The 16,313-nt window shown below is 43.8% G+C and overlaps 1 protein-coding gene across 1 annotated transcript; it reads right to left on the minus strand.

Annotated features, from left to right (window-relative positions):
* Positions 1 to 6,822: 6,822 nt before the first annotated feature.
* Positions 6,823 to 15,848, minus strand: LOC122926094 (interleukin-15-like). The gene is made up of 5 exons (XM_044277482.1): positions 15,714 to 15,848; positions 15,574 to 15,618; positions 11,997 to 12,122; positions 10,273 to 10,302; positions 6,823 to 6,991 (listed from the first exon to the last, which is right to left on the minus strand). The coding sequence occupies exons 1-5, from the start codon at positions 15,846 to 15,848 to the stop codon at positions 6,884 to 6,886; spliced, it is 444 nt and encodes a 147-aa protein (XP_044133417.1). The 3' UTR covers positions 6,823 to 6,883.
* Positions 15,849 to 16,313: the final 465 nt, after the last annotated feature.

Raw genomic sequence — 16,313 nt, forward strand, 5'->3', positions numbered from 1 at the left:
CACAAGGCCGCAACATACCAAAATGTGAGAAAAGTGAAAGGATCTAAAGACTTCGCAAATGCAAAAAAAAAGAGAATTTTTTTATATATATATATATATATATATATACATACACTCACCTAAAGAATTATTAGGAACACCTGTTCTATTTCTCATTAATGCGATTATCTAGTCAACCAATCACATGGCAGTTGCTTCAATGCATGTAGGGTTGTGGTCCTGGTCAAGACAATCTCCTGAACTCCAAACTGAATGTCAGAATGGGAAAGAAAGGTAGGCTACAACAGCAGAAGACCCCACCGGGTACCACTCATCTGCACTACAAATAGGAAAAAGAGGCTACAATTTGCACTAGCTCACCAAAATTGGACTGTTGAAGACTGGAAAAATGTTGCCTGGTCTGATGAGTCTCGATTTCTGTTGAGACATTCAAATGGTAGAGTCCGAATTTGGCGTAAACAGAATGAGAATATGTATCCATCATGCCTTGTTAGCACTGTGCAGGCTGGTGGTGGTGGTGTAATGTCGTGGGGGATGTTTTCTGGGCACACTTTAGGCCCCTTAGTGCCAATTGGCCATCGTTTAAATGCCACGGGCTACCTGAGCATTGTTTCTGACCATGTCCATCCCTTCATGACCACCATGTACCCATCCTCTGATGGCTACTTCCAGCAGGATAATGCACCATGTCACATAGCTCGAATCATTTCAAATTGGTTTCTTGAACATGACAATGAGTTCACTGTACTAAAATGGCCCCCACAGTCACCACCAGATCTCAACCCAATAGAGCATCTTTGAGAAGTGGTGGAACGAGAGCTTTGTGCCCTGGATGTGCATCCCTCAAATCTCCATCAACTGCAAGATGCTATCCTATCAATATGGGCCAACATTTCTAAAGAATGTTATCAGCACCTTGTTGAATCAATGCCACGTAGAATTAAGGCAGTTCTGAAGGCAAAAAGGGGTCCAACACTGTATTAGTATGGTGTTCCTAATAATTCTTTAGGTGAGTGTATATATATATATATATATTGTGAGAAGGCACAAGGTGCCATAATAGATGATAGATACGTGTCACCGAGGTGCCTGGCCTCAGTGAAATGAACCGGTAATGTTTCGTCAGTAACCCTAGGTTACTGACAGTTGCTAGAGGTAGTTTAGCTGCTAGCTGCAGCTGATCCGGGCCGGGTTTTATTGGAGTAGTCAAAGAGCAGGGTGGGATGACTACTCCCACGTATCCAGGCCAGGTGTTGGCTGGCCTATTTAAGCCAGGAGAGCTGGGGGGTGTGGTTCCTAGTCTGGAAGTGTAACAGACTGGGAGTAAGGCCCCATGCACACGGCCGTGTTTCACAGCCGTGTGCGGGCCGTGGAACCGCAGCCTGGATCTCTCCTGAGAGCAGGAGCGCACGGCGTCACTGGTTGCTATGACGCCGTGCGCTCCCTGCTGCCGCCGCAATACAGTAATACACTGGTATGATCTATACCAGTGTATTACTGTACTGTGCCGGCAGCAGGGAGCGCACGGCGTCATAGCAACCAGTGACGCCGTGCGCTCCTGCTCTCAGGAGGGATCCAGGCCGCGGTTCCACGGCCCGCACACGGCTATGAAACACGGCCGTGTGCATGGGGCCTAAAGCTGTGTGGTGTGTTGCTGTGGATAAGCCTGCCGTGGCCTAATCTTTTTCCCCCCTCTCCAGCGAGTGGTGGAACTCTGGAGCTACAGAGGACTGTGAGTTAGACCATTTTCCTATGAACTGTGTTTCTTTGTGTTTACCCGCTGAAGTAAGCGAGCATTTGTTTAAAGCTGTGTTTGAACAAAATAAAAGACTATTGTTTAAATGACACCTGAAGTCACTGTTTGAGCTGATCCCCACAAGTGGTGTCGGATGCGGGCATAAACCCGCGGTCGAATTACATGTCCTGGGTCAAAGCTGCAACACAGAGCCAACCCACACCAGCTGCCATGGAGGAAGTGATTAAGCACCTGGTGCAGGCAAACTTGCAGCAACAGAAAGCACATACGGACGCCATGCAAGCCCAGCAAGAGACCAACAAGCTGCTCATCCAGCAGATGGCCGTTCTGACCGACGCCGTTCGCACCCGGGAGAGTTCAACTCCTCCCACTCCGAATGATGGTCACCGTGTCAGGAGGACTGTGTGGGAAGCTTTACAAAAGATGACCCTGGAGGATGACGTTGAGGCTTTCCTCACGGTGTTCGAGCGGGTGGCTGACCGGGAAAAGCTACCACCGGATCAGTGGGCTGAAGTCCTGGCCCCGTATTTAACTGGGGAGCCCCAAAAGGCCTATTATGATCTTGCCCTGCAGGACGCAAAAGAGTACCCCAAATTAAAAGCCGAGATCCTGGCACGGCTAGGTGTTACTTTGGCGGTGCGAGCCCAAAGGGTACAGTACTGGACCTATTGCCTGGACAAACCTCTGAGGTCCCAGCTATTTGACTTGCTACATCTGGTTCAAAAGTGGTTGCAGCCAGAGGTTTGCTCCCCTGCTGAAATGGTGGAGCGTGTAGTCATGGACCGGGCACATGCACTCCCTTCCTCACCCTATTCAGTGCTGGGTTACACAGGGTGACCCCCAGACAGCAGATGACCTGGTGGGACTAGTGGAGAGATTCCATGCCATGGAGAAGTCCCTGGGCGGTCCAGGGAACCTGAAATCAACATATTGGGGGGCCCGGAAGGACTCAGATAGTCAGAGACTAGGGGCGAAGCCTACTCGAGAGGGTCGTGTCAAGGCCAGGGGGATGCCTGAACCCATACCCAGAGGAATCTCTCGGGAAATCATTTGCTGGAGATGTCGGGCCCCAGGTCACATGGTAGCCCAGTGTCCCCTCACCACGGAGCCCATGGACTGTTCTATGGGCCGGCGCAGTTCCCTCTTTGCACAGCCAGCTTGCAGCGCCGTACCCACAGGGGGGAGGGACCCCAGATGTGTACACTAACCGTCAATGGAACTCTGGTCTCAGGACTATTGGACTCAGGAAGCTTGGTCACCCTGATCTCGGCCTCTCTTCCTCATGTGTTGGTCCCTGGGAAAAATCTGGGAGTCACATGTATTCATGGGGACACCAGAGTTTACCCGGTGGCCCAGGTTACTCTGGAGACAGAGTGGACTGCCCTGACCCACCATGTGGGAGTAGTGATATGCTTACTGCATGAGGTTATTATTGGCCGTGACTGCCCCCTGTTCTGGGACCTGTGGGCAAAGGTTGCTATGCCGAATCACCGTGCCGGCCCATGCAACCCTGTGGGTGGGAGTCCAGAGGCGACCCAGGAGTTTCCTCTGACTGTCCTGCTAGGAGACAATGAGGAAGAGGATACCCCAGAGGAAAATGTCCCCGACTTGGAGGTATCCCGGGGAAAGTTTGGTACGGCCCAACTTCGAGATTTGACCTTAAAAGGGGCACTAGAGAATGTGGAGGTCCTTAATGGGGTTCCGCAAGAGCCCGGGGTCGACCAACGGTTTCCACACTTTGCCCTGAATCAGGATCTATTATACCGGGTGACCAAGATACGGGACGAAGTGATAGAGCAGCTACTAGTCCCGGGACCGTATCGACGTATGGTTATGGACATGGCCCATTCCCATGTGTAAGGTGGTCACCTGGGTGCAGACAAAACACTTGAGAGGGCCCTACAACGATTTTATTGGCCGGGGTGTTACCGAGAGATTAGGGAATTCTGTCAATCATGTCCAGTTTGTCAGGTCACTTCCCCAGTAGCACACTTCCGTAGCCCTCTCGTTCCCTTACCAATCATTGAGGTCCCCTTTGAAAGGATAGCAATGGACTTGGTAGGCCCATTGGTGAAGTCCGCTAGGGGGCATCAGTACATCCTCGTAATCGCTGATTACGCTACCCCGAGGCTGTTCCCCTACGGAACCCCACGTCCAAAAATATTGCCCGTGAGTTGTTCCATGTCTTCTCCCGAACGGGTATTCCCAAAGAGATTCTTACAGATCAGGGGACCCCGTTTATGTCAAAAGTGATGAGGGAACTGTGCAAAGTTTTAAGAGTCACTCAGCTGCGAACCTCTATATACCATCCTCAGACGGATGGCCTTGTGGAGCGTTTTAATAAGACCCTAAAGGCCATGCTGAGGAAGGTGGTAGAGAAGGATGGGCGGGACTGGGATTGTCTGTTACCATACCTACTGTTCTCTATTAGAGAAGTGCCCCAGTCCTCCACAGGTTTTTCACCTTTTGAATTACTATATGGCAGACACCCCAGAGGTCTCTTGGATGTGGCAAAGGAAACGTGGGAAAGTGAGGCCACTCCCTACAAAAGTGTAGTAGAGCATGTAGCACAGATGCAAGAGAGGATGGCAAGGGTGATGCCCATTGTAAAGGAACATATGCTTCAGGCTCAGGAGGCACAGGCCCGGGTATATAATAGGTCCCCTTGTCTAAGACCGTTTAATCCGGGAGATAGGGTGTTAGTGTTAGTCCCTACTGTCGAAAGCAAATTCCTAGCCAAATGGCAGGGTCCCTACGAGATAGTGGAAAAAGTGGGAGAGGTCAATTATAGGGTACACTAGCCAGGGAAGAGAAAGCCCTACCAGATATACCATGTCAATCTGATCAAACTCTGGAGGGAGAGAGACCCACCTGAAGCTTCTTGCCTGGTGGCTCAACAGGGGTCCATTGAAGCTGTTAAAAGTTCAGAGACCCTATCCCCCTCCCAAAAACAACAGTTTAGGGAACTGCTGCAGAGGAATACGGATCTCTTCACAGAAACCCCTGGCCGTACCAATGTGATAGTACATGAGATCCTCACAGATCCCCAAGTGAGAGTGAACCTAAAACCCTATAGGATCCCTGAAGCCCGCCGGGACGTGATTTCCAAAGAGGTTAGGAGGATGATGGAGCTAGGGGTGATTGAAAGGTCTAAAAGTGGCTGGTCCAGCCCCATAGTGTTAGTGCCAAAACCAAACGGGGAGTGGAGATTCTGCAATGACTACCGCAAGCTTAATGAAGTGTCCACAGTTGATACTTACCCTATGCCCAGGGTAGATGAGCTGGTCGAACGGCTAGGCCCCGCAAGGTATATTAGCACCTTAGATCTCACTAAAGGATACTGGCAGATCCCACTGTCGCAAGAGGCTAAGGAGAAGACTGCGTTCTCTACACCTGAGGGGTCTTTTCAGTATGTAAGAATGCCGTTTGGCTTGCAGGGGGCCCCTGCCACCTTCCAAAGGGCTATGGACCAAGTACTACGGCCCCATAAGGAGTATGCCGCGGCGTACTTAGATGACATTGTCATTTTTAGTCGCGATTGGGAAAGCCATCTCAGAAAAGTTCAGGCCGTCCTTGATGCTCTAAGGAAGGCGGGGTTTACGATAAACCCAGCCAAATGTGCCCTAGGCATGGAGGAAACCAGATACCTGGGCTACGTAGTGGGGAGAGGGGAGATTAAACCCCAGCTTAACAAGGTAGAAGCCATTCAGAATTGGCCCCGTCCACTAACTAAGAAGCAGATCAAGGCATTTCTGGGTATTGTGGGCTACTATAGGCGGTTTGTCCCCAGGTTCGCAGAAATAGCGGTTCCCCTGACTGACCTGACAAAGGGCACAAAGTCTGCTATGGTGAAGTGGTCCCCAGAAGCGGAAAGGGCCTTTCAAGAGCTTAAACAGGCCCTGTGTAAGCAACCAGTGTTGATAGCCCCGGATTTCTCCCGTGAGTTTGTGGTCCAGACCGATGCCTCCGATGTGGGTCTGGGTGCAGTCATGTCTCAGGTAGTGAATGGAGAAGAGCACCCAGTGATGTACCTGAGTAGAAAACTGTCCCCAGCAGAAAGGAATTATGCCATCATTGAGAAGGAGTGTCTGGCCATAAAATGGGCACTAGACTCCCTGAGGTACTATTTACTAGGAAGGAGGTTTAGGTTAGTATCAGACCATGCTCCCCTAAGGAGGATGCGAGAGAAGAGGGGGAATAATGCCCGAGTTACCCGCTGGTTCTTTGCACTTCAAGATTTCTCCTTCTCAGTACAACACAGGCCAGGCAAGATGCAAGGGAATGCGGACGCCCTGTCAAGGGTACACAGTCTGGGGGCTAAAGATGTCCAAGCCCCCGGCTTTGGACAGAGGGGGGGGGATATGTGAGAAGGCACAAGGTGCCATAATAGATGATAGATACGTGTCACCGAGGTGCCTGGCCTCAGTGAAATGAACCGGTAATGTTTCGTCAGTAACCCTAGGTTACTGACAGTTGCTAGAGGTAGTTTAGCTGCTAGCTGCAGCTGATCCGGGCCGGGTTTCATTGGAGTAGTCAAAGAGCAGGGTGGGATGACTACTCCCACGTATCCAGGCCAGGTGTTGGCTGGCCTATTTAAGCCAGGAATCCCAGGAGAGCTGGGGGGTGTGGTTCCTAGTCTGGAAGTGTAACAGACTGGGAGTAAAGCTGTGTGGTGTGTTGCTGTGGATAAGCCTGCCGTGGCCTAATCTTTTTCCCCCCTCTCCAGCGGGTGGTGGAACTCTGGAGCTACAGAGGACTGTGAGTTAGACCATTTTCCTATGAATTGTGTTTCTTTGTGTTTACCCGCTGAAGTAAGCGAGCATTTGTTTAAAACTTTGTTTGAACAAAATAAAAGACTAATGTTTAAATGACACCTGAAGTCACTGTTTGAGCTGATCCCCACAATATATATATATATATATATATATATATATATATACTTATCACACTGTACAGTATTGAAATGTGCACTTTGTCCAATTTAGAATAAGTTGCTCACAGTTTATTATAAAATAAATACAATTACAAGTAATAACAATATAGCAGTACAAATAAATATATTAGAATTAAATTAGAATGTAATAAATAACTAAGCAACTTGTAGTGTACATGCTATTAGAAAGGACATTATTGGTCTGCCTGATACATTTGCTGTAGAAGTCTTATGAAATCTTCTAGGGCTTGGTTGGTGTTTCTCTGCTTCATTGAGTATTTGCATCCTTCATAGCATAGCCTCTGCAGATTAAAAACATGCACATCACTCACACTGTACACATTATTTCAAGCAAGCTTTTTCACAAGGCAGTTATGCATTTTTTTATGCTTTAAAATAAATTCTTTGTTCACCTGAAATCGTGGCAACACTATGAATATTTCATTGAATAAGTTCACTTCAGCAATTCTTATGCAGACACAGTAGATTTTCACCATAGTGACCTTAATAACCTCATGAAAGATCAAGAAGAGCTTAGCCTTGGAATGGATGTCTAAACTTGGAACATTTTTAAACTGCATATAATTTCCATGTGTTATTTCTGAATGGTCTGTATTCTTTAGATTGCACTAATTTGATTAAAAAAACAAAAAAAACAACCCTTATAGGGAATTGTTAGGTAGAAGCTCTGCTTCCATTCATAGTGCTAGGTCCAGCTTCAGAGGCTGGAACAGCTGATCAGTGCAGTACAGGGTGTCAGACCCTCAATAATCTGATAATGACCTATTCTAAGGATGAGTTATCAATATCTGGAACCTGGAAAAGCCCTTTAAGGCCTGTATCTTCAAGCAGGAACTTTATAAACTCATTTCTGGAGAAAGGCATATTACTAGTTTTATACAGATTATTTTAGGAAGACTTGACAATATATCCCACTGTTCATTCTCTTCTCTATGTATGGGGGTGATGCTCTGTAGCATGCACTTATACTAATGCCAGCACTCTGGGATAGAATTATTACTACTGGTGTGACTTTGGGGAGTGCTATTATTATCGGTGTGACTATCTGTATGGCACTATTATATCTGCAGTATAGTGTTTGTGGGCATTGTGGGCACAGTATTGTGGGATGTAGCAGGATAACAATGTTGGGGCACCAGAGCATGGAGGATGATGGAAAACTGAGGAACCTACGATGTCTGTGTGGAAAACTCTGCAGAGATGAAACATGGCTAAAATAAGTCATCACAGCGGTCTGGTCTGAATGGAGAACATGAGGAAAGAGAGTCTACATCAGAGGAGACATCACTGGATATAATAGGCATTTAATTTTGTATTCCTCTGTATGTTTCATAGCACTGTATGTAATGTCCATCCTAACATGTCTATAGCAGTTGGGCTGGGGGGAGTGGTTAGATTGAGAATTCGGGGTGGGGGCTGCTATTTAGTTGTCATCCAAGTCACACTGTGTACAAGTGAATGGCAACACAATGAAGTCTAAAGTAGCTGTACTATCTACTTGTGGGTTCAATGACTTATAATTATCACATTACTGGCATGCAAATACAAGAAAAATACGCCTCCATTAACCAGTGAAATGTTCTTGGAAAATACATATACTGGTAAATGATGGCCCTGTTTTTTTTTTTTGTTTGTTTTTTTAACAATAGTCGCTTAAAGAGGACCTGTTACCTCTCCTGGCATGTCTGTTTTAATAGCTACTAGCATTCCCCATGTAATACAGATTCTGGAGCATCTATTCCTACAACTACAAATTCCAACAGAGTGCTACTGTTCTTCTCGTAAAAGGGGTGTGTCCCTGCACAGTCTGCCACTGCCAGCACTAATTGAAGTGCTAGACTTTGTAGGGGCACGCCCCTCCCCCAACTGGTAACACCCGATTGTCAATTTGTTCATAAACATCTAGCAGGAATAATAGAGGGAGAGCACAACATAGAGTCATAAGAATAGATGCTCCAGAATTTTTACATGTGGGATATAATTATTTGAGTTTGGAAAAGTATAAATTTAAGACTTATTTGTCACCTCCCTTTTGGATCCCCTTCTGGTTTAGGCACAAACATGTGCATCAGAAAGAGCTTGTGAGATTCCAGGCTAAAGCTGGTTACTAGCAGCTGTAATTTGACCTTCATTTAATGTCCATATAATCCCCACAAGACCTGGACCCTATGGTTCTGCTGAACTGAACTTTACTGGTCATTTGATTAGAACCACTGGTGGATGGGTCTTGCATCCACAATATGGATACTAAAATGCATTTGGTCTTGTGAGCTCTCTGCACAAGGCATTATGGTTCAGTGTGGATCCTAAAGTAGCGGTATATCCATTTGTGAATGCAGTTGTGTAAAGACCCCAGAGCTATAAACATGTGGGGTCATTTATCAAACTGGTGTAAAGTAGAACTGGCTTAGATGCCCATAGCAACCAATTAGATTCCAACTTTCATTTTTGGCTGCGCCGTTGGAAAATGAAAAGCGGAATCTGATTGGTTGCAATGAGCAACTAAGTGTCACGACCCTTGGCTAGGTCGTGACTCTGTGTGAGGCACCCTTATTTATTATTTTGTTTACCGTGCGCTGTCTGTGTGTCCCCTCCGGTGTGTTTCTGTCACTCCTCCCCCCCCACCTGTTGTATGTAGTTATGGTGTGGGTCTTGCCTGGAGGTTTGATTGTGATGTGTGGCTCCGGAAGGGGCTTGATTTCCCGGACGGGTTTAAGCGAAGACAAGACTGTGGGTTTCCCAGCCTGGAGCCTCCTTCCATAATGGCTGTGGCAGGTAAGTGTGGATAACATTGTTATGTTGCTGTGTAACTTACCTGCTGTACTGTTTATCCCATGGTCTTGCATCCTGTCTGCTACTGGGCCTCTGGAGACACCATTCATCCGTGGTGAATGATGAATGGGTGGTCTCTGCTCTGTCATCAGGCCTAGGGCATAGCAGGGATAGCAGGGTCCTAGGTTGGTGAGCATGAGCCACCTTACCTTCTGAGGCGGTTCATGCGCTAGGAGTCTAGGGAGAGCTCAGGGTTACATTAGGAGGTGACCTGCTCCCTGTTCCCTGCTATCTGGCATTGCAGCTACTGACATTGCACGGTGGGGGGTTATCCCCATTCCCCGCCGTGACACTAAGCTACAGTAGTTCTACTTTATACCAGTTTGATAAATGACCCCATTGGTGTTTATATAAATCTTTGAGCCTTTAATGTATCTCCATGTGAGGCATACTGAGGTTTTTATATTTCATATATGTATGAAGGCAAGTGTGATGTGCACCACTGAATGTTGTACATGGATATGTTCTGAGGGCCTATTCACAGTATTGTGGTTTTTTGGTCAATATTTGACTGCATCATTTTACTCCAATGTGTGACTAGACCCTGAAGGAAATGCCACTGCTCCAGTAATCCCTGTTTATGTACCTAAAATGCATACATAGACTTTGTGATCAACCCGTCTTCTGTGACTGTAGCTCTAGCTAGTAATAAATATGCTTTTGTCATATTTACGGTAGGCATATATCATAAATACATTCAGTTTCATGTTTGCACCTAAATTGTAATTACCTTTTCCTTTCTCTCTTTTGAATCCATCCCCTTGAAAAAAAATGAAATAAATATGTCAGATGCAGGGTGTCATTATGTCACTGATAAAACCAAACATGTCATATAGGCTGTCCGTACATCTGCTGTGATGCTTAGCTTGCACATTTACCTCCCTCAGCAAATAAACGCGTTTACTTTTTCCTAAATTTTTTATGCATGTAAATGATTTTATACGGATATGTTCCAGTATCTATTTATGAAGACGGAGCACCAGCTTTTTGTATTATACTTAGACTATTACTGGTGTAGCCTTGAGGACAATTTAGAGACATTTCAGACATTTTAGCAGAAGAGTTTGTTTGGCCTGATTCATAATCATTCCTTCTTTTAAATATATTTAGGAGAACTTTATTCTTTTGATGATCAATACTTTTTCTGAGCAGATAGATTTTGAAACAATATGTGGAACAGAAAATTACTGTAAATAACTATCTATAAACAGAAAGATTAATTTTAAAGGGATTATCCAGTGGGACCCCAGTGATCCCCGATTCCGATTTCTGGGGTGGTAGTATGAATTTTTCTCCACTGCTTCCTTCAGTTCTACTGATGGAGCACTGTCTGTGTCAGTTCCATAGAAATGAATGGAGTGGCGGACATGCATTCGCACTAACACTCTTTTCACAGAAGGGGCCCCTCTTTCTTATGATCGCTAGCGGTCCTAACAGTGAGACCCCCCCATGATCCAATATTTATCACCAGCGGATACTTTTCATGAAAAAAATTAACCCCTTCAAACAATTCTGTCCCCTTAGTCACTCAATAATCATTGCAGCAATCAATGAGCACTGTGTATGATATTCAGGTGCACTAACAGTCAATGGCTGCCCTGTACGGTATGCCATAGAGCTGCACTTACAGTCAATGTCTGCTGTGTATGTTATACTGGTGAACTAACAATTTTTATGATGGATAGGTTTTTTCCATTTATCTGGAAATAATTCAAATATAGAAATAAAAGTGGAGGTTGGATTATCAGACCTGTGATTGTTTGAATTTTTCACCTTTTTTGGACATGTGGGGTTTCAGTGGCAATTTTTAAAAACATAACTCTTTAACTGATCTTCCTATTACTTTATATTGATTTTTGCTGGATTGCGAAAGAAACCAACACATCCCCCTTTTTTTGTTTTGCTGGATGAAATAGTGCAGAGATCTCTGCTTTTACCATCCAGTTAAAAAAAAAACGGGCAGAAATGAAAACTAGACAAAACATTGGGAAGTTAGTTCTTCTATAGAAACTGTTAAAGACATCTGTTTTTCTGATACTAATAAAAGCAGACGTTTAACAGAAGTGAAAAAAGAGGTCTAAGTGACCTCATAACAGATACAGTAGATTTTATCTCCTCCAGCCATATTTATGGACTAATATGTTTTTCTATTTATGGTGGAGGAGATTTGTCACAGTGGGTGTTACGGTACAGTAGAGCAACCAATGAGATTGACTTTTCAGACACATGCGCCAGATTGGTTGCTATGGGCAACTTCTCACTGATCTCTACTCCAAATTATTCTTTTTTTGTTTCAGTATGTAGGTGTTTCCAAAAATGAATATTCCACGTTTTTATTAAATTGTTTGGCAAAAATCACATTGAGGAATACAGGGAAAAGGGGGACAATATATTTCTACACTCGCCAGTGTGAATGATATTGTGTACTGCTAAATTTAAATTACATTTTCTTACCATGAATGCATCCAGATTCTTCATGGCGTTGCTGATAGTGTTTGCTACTGTGCCATTTTTACATTTTCTTTGTAATCCATCCAGAATGTAAGAAAAACAGTCAAGAGCGTTCACAGTACAACTATCCTAAAAGAGTCAAAAAGGATGGTCAATGTGTATTGTACAGAACAGACGGTGTACTTATTGCAATAATGTATATATTTTTATACTTATTGACTCGGCATTGCTAAACTCACCATGCAGTTATGTCTTAGACAGATATGGACATGATATAAATGATTACAGGTGTGGTCTGATTAGACACTGGGTTTTTCCACGAGAAGCCATAAAAGTACTTCCCTTCTGCACTATAGAAAAGGCTCTCAGAGACCACTTTAGCATAGTGTACCTCTTGGTGAGAGATTGTTGACTGCTAGACCTGCTTTCACGATGCACCACACCAGAAAACAAGGCTCTGGGCGGCCTAGACAGACAGAGATTTGTTTGATCCATTGACAAGCATGAGCAGCTCTCTTCCCGTACCATTTTCAGGCGCTTAGCAGAAGGAATTTTGGTGTTATGGCGCTGATTACATGACCTGCCATTTACAGCCAGACAAGGTCGCCACTATTTGTAGTGCTGTTGTTAATGAGAAACTTAGACTGTTAAGGACTGGAACCCTATTGTCTTTAGAGACAAATCCAGGTTGTGTTTGGGATCTAATGACATTCAGGTTTAGATATGGCAGCCTGGTGGTAAGCCCAAAAACTGCCCAAACTGTTGGTGTGATAATCTGAGAGCCATCATATGTAACAGTCGGTCATCCCTAGTGATACGAGGTCACTAACAGCTCAATGATATGTGCAGGATATTCTGCAGCCATCATGGCAGGGCTTCCCATTGACATTTTTCAGTAGGATAATGCTTGCTTACACACAGCAAGGGTTTCCCAGGAATGTCTTCGCCAGATTGCAACACTTCCTTGGCTGGCCTGGTTGCCAGATTATCACTAATTAAGTGTTTATTGGAACCACTAGGACACCCGTTATGGCAAACTATGAGTGTAATCATAGTAATACTGTAATCACCTAAATTTTTCATCATTACATTATTCACACAGCAACTCTTTTTTGGTGCTTATTTTATACATACATCCTGTTTTTATCACATTGTTTACTAAGAAAATTTGGTCTGATTATCTTCTTAAAGGGGTTTTGCCAATTTTAAAGTTATTTCCAATGCACAGGATAGGGGATAACTGACTGATCACTGAGGGACCCACATGATCCTGAGAATGGGGGATCACAGTTCCTGATGGAGTGTCAGGCCAAGCATGGGTTCTGGCGCTCCATTCATTCTCCACGGGACTGCCAGAGATAGCAGAGTACAGTGCTTGAACAATTATAGACAAAAACAATCTAAACTAGACACAAAAGATTATACTGTTCATGTCACTCACTGACCACATTGAATAAACATCCACAGTGCTGAGGAGAAAAGTAAATGTAATTATGACATCTGCAACAGCTTGATTGGCAAAATGGGTTTCAGTTAAGGAGATGAGGTTAGCAATGTGGGTTTCACTAGTGTTTTGCCCACCAGAAAAGGCAAAGCCTGGGTATGGACAAATCTGTGCTTCTCAAAAAAACAAAAACGTGTAAACCATGACGAAATGCAAATAAATCTCAGAAGACCTGAGTATATCTCAATCCAAGTTTGTTGCTAGTCTCCCTAGCTAGGAATAAATGTCCTGTTAAGATCACTCCAAGACCAAATCAGGCAATCCTGAAAGAGGTGAGAAAGAACCAAACAGTAACAGCAAAATGTCTACCGGAGACTCTACAAACTGAAAAAAATCTCTGTTCATATGTCTGTTATTAGAAAGGTCCTGAACAAAAATGATGTTCATGTAAGGGCAACACAAAGGAAGTCATTGCTGTAAAAAAAAGTCAGAGTCCCCCTAAATGTTCCACAATGCATCTTGGAATGTTCTATTGACAGATGAGATTAAAGTAGAACTTTTACATTACATGTTCCTCTACAAATCTTAAGGAAATTCCTTTACCAATATAACTGGGCAGGGTCAATCCCTCAAAAATAGTATGATCACAAAGTGTTTCTTGGCTGGGATATTAGTGATCAGCTGTAATCTGTGTAAGAACCTAGCAAGTGTTCAATTCCGCTGCAGTGCCACCTCATGAAGAATGAAAAATTGCAATTTGTGTCCTTCAGAGCAAGGAGAGATGCTGTTTGTAGCCTCTTTTCACCCTGAACTGAATGAGGCACTCCTCTAGTAATTCAGGATACCCTAATAGGACAACCCCATGAATATACCTTCCAGATAGTTTATAATATTCCTGGTCCAATTAGCAATATAAAACTTCAAAGCTGTAGATGAAACATTATTTCATAACTTCAAAGACAAAAAAAAAAACCCATTTCATAACTACTAATAGACATGTCAGGTATCAGAGAAAGTCACAAACTATGGGGGGGGATCTATCTTCCATAGCAAAATATGAAATATGAACAATACATCACATCCACATAGGCAGAGATAAGACACATAACAATAGTACAACAATAGTCAAAGCCAAGATAAAGTACCCAGGGGCGTAACTACCATAGCGGCAGACCATGCGACTGCTATGGGGCCCAGGGCAAGAGGGGGTCCGGTCTTAGTTGGGATTATCGCCTCTTCTACTAGAGGTGGAAACTTGGTCAGGACTCTACCCTCTAAAGGAACGACTTTTAGCAAATGAAGCAGTGACAAGTTGGCCCAAGGGTCATTGAAAAGGGTTTCGGCAGAAACCCTTCTGTCCTGTGTGGGGGCCTGGTTTGATCCTTGCTATCTCTTACTTCTCTATGTACTCCACTGAAAGAACCCCTGATCCTCATGGCCCCAAAGCATGTTTCAAATAAGTAATGTGTACCGTGTGACTCGGTTCTCTCAATAGACATTACATGTCCAGGCAGATATTTGTGTGGTAAATCCAGTACTAGAAAAGTAAATTCATAAACTGGGTAAAAAGAGCAGCATAAATTGATCTCCACTGCAAATATCATGCTTTGCAATGGAGAGGATGAAATCCACAGTCATTTCAGTGGCAAAAAAATGCATGTAAGGATGCGTTCACATTAACGGATACATTTAAAAAAAAATGCAAAAGCGTAGCAAAAACCATATACGTTAACGTATTCTTTTTTTTTTTTTTTTACAATGGAACTCTAGGGTATCGGATACTACTGTATGGCATCTGTCGGAGGCATCCGTTAACGTATACATTTTTTATATATGTTAAATGGATGGCAAGGACGTGATGTGAACCCAGCCTAATACATGCGATTTTGCCTTTTTTCTGTCATGTGTGGACAGAATGTGCACATCTGACTTCCTGATGTATTTTCCTTTGGTAAACCTTAAGATATAGAAAAGGAAGTGAAGAGTGTCAAGATAAGCATCTGAGTACAGATAGTAATTCCATGAAACCGAGCCTGTTGTACATTGTAATCTTAAATACTCTATGCACAAGATACAGTATATAATACCATCGTAAACATGTAAGAAATCATAAATGTTATATCAGCCGTGAATTACCTGAACATCTGTGGGTACGAGGAAGGTGATCCCTACCTTCAGTACCTGCAGAGCAGAAAGTGATAATGTGTTACTTTGTCGGATACCAGGACCATATTACAGTGCTCGCATTTTTTCATATAATTATCTCTGCAACTTACTTCATTCATATTTTTTAGTGACTCCACATCTTTTTTCACTGCTTGGAGAAAAGTCTTCTTTGAAGGAACTGGAGATGCTTGTGAAAAAGCCAAGAGTGTTAGGACCAGCACGCCGAATGCTTGAAGCTTATACATAGTAATTAACTCGCAAATCACCCCTCAGCTAATAAACGAATAATGCTAATGAGATATGCACAGATCCCTAACAAGCATTTATATTCTTATTTGTGGAAATAAAACATGAGGGTGGTATGTGAAAGTTTAGATATTACAAATAGCTGTACACTACAGTACCTGTGAGGCAAGAAATATTACTTTCTTTTCCTTCTTTGATGACTCTTTGGAATTTCTTTAGCAGTATATGGATGTAGGTAAAATCCGTCTTGGTTAATAATAACCCACACGCTGTATCTCAAACTTTTCTTTTCTAATGATGACGTTTTCTCAGTGAGCCTTTTTTTCCCCCTTGTTCCATGTGCCACCTCCAGGCATCGAAGTGTCGTGATTTAACAAATCATGAAGCATATTAGTTGCATTGCTAGTGTGGGCAATTTTTTTAATATATTTTTTTAATTAAAGAAGACTTGTTCCTATTACTGC

The sequence above is a fragment of the Bufo gargarizans genome, chromosome 1 (genome assembly GCF_014858855.1).
Source record: "Bufo gargarizans isolate SCDJY-AF-19 chromosome 1, ASM1485885v1, whole genome shotgun sequence".
NCBI classification, from domain to species: domain Eukaryota; kingdom Metazoa; phylum Chordata; class Amphibia; order Anura; family Bufonidae; genus Bufo; species Bufo gargarizans.

Coding starts and splice junctions, on each gene's coding strand:
- LOC122926094 (XM_044277482.1), bottom strand. CDS start 15,848: ATGTATAAGCTTCAAGCATTCGGCGTGCTGGTCCTAACACTCTTGGCT. Junction 12,123..15,573: donor TCGTACCCACAGATGTTCAG/GTAATTCACGGC, acceptor TGACTCTTTTAG/GATAGTTGTACTGTGAACGC. Junction 6,992..10,272: donor CAAAAGAGAGAAAGGAAAAG/GTAATTACAATT, acceptor TTTAATCTGCAG/AGGCTATGCTATGAAGGATG.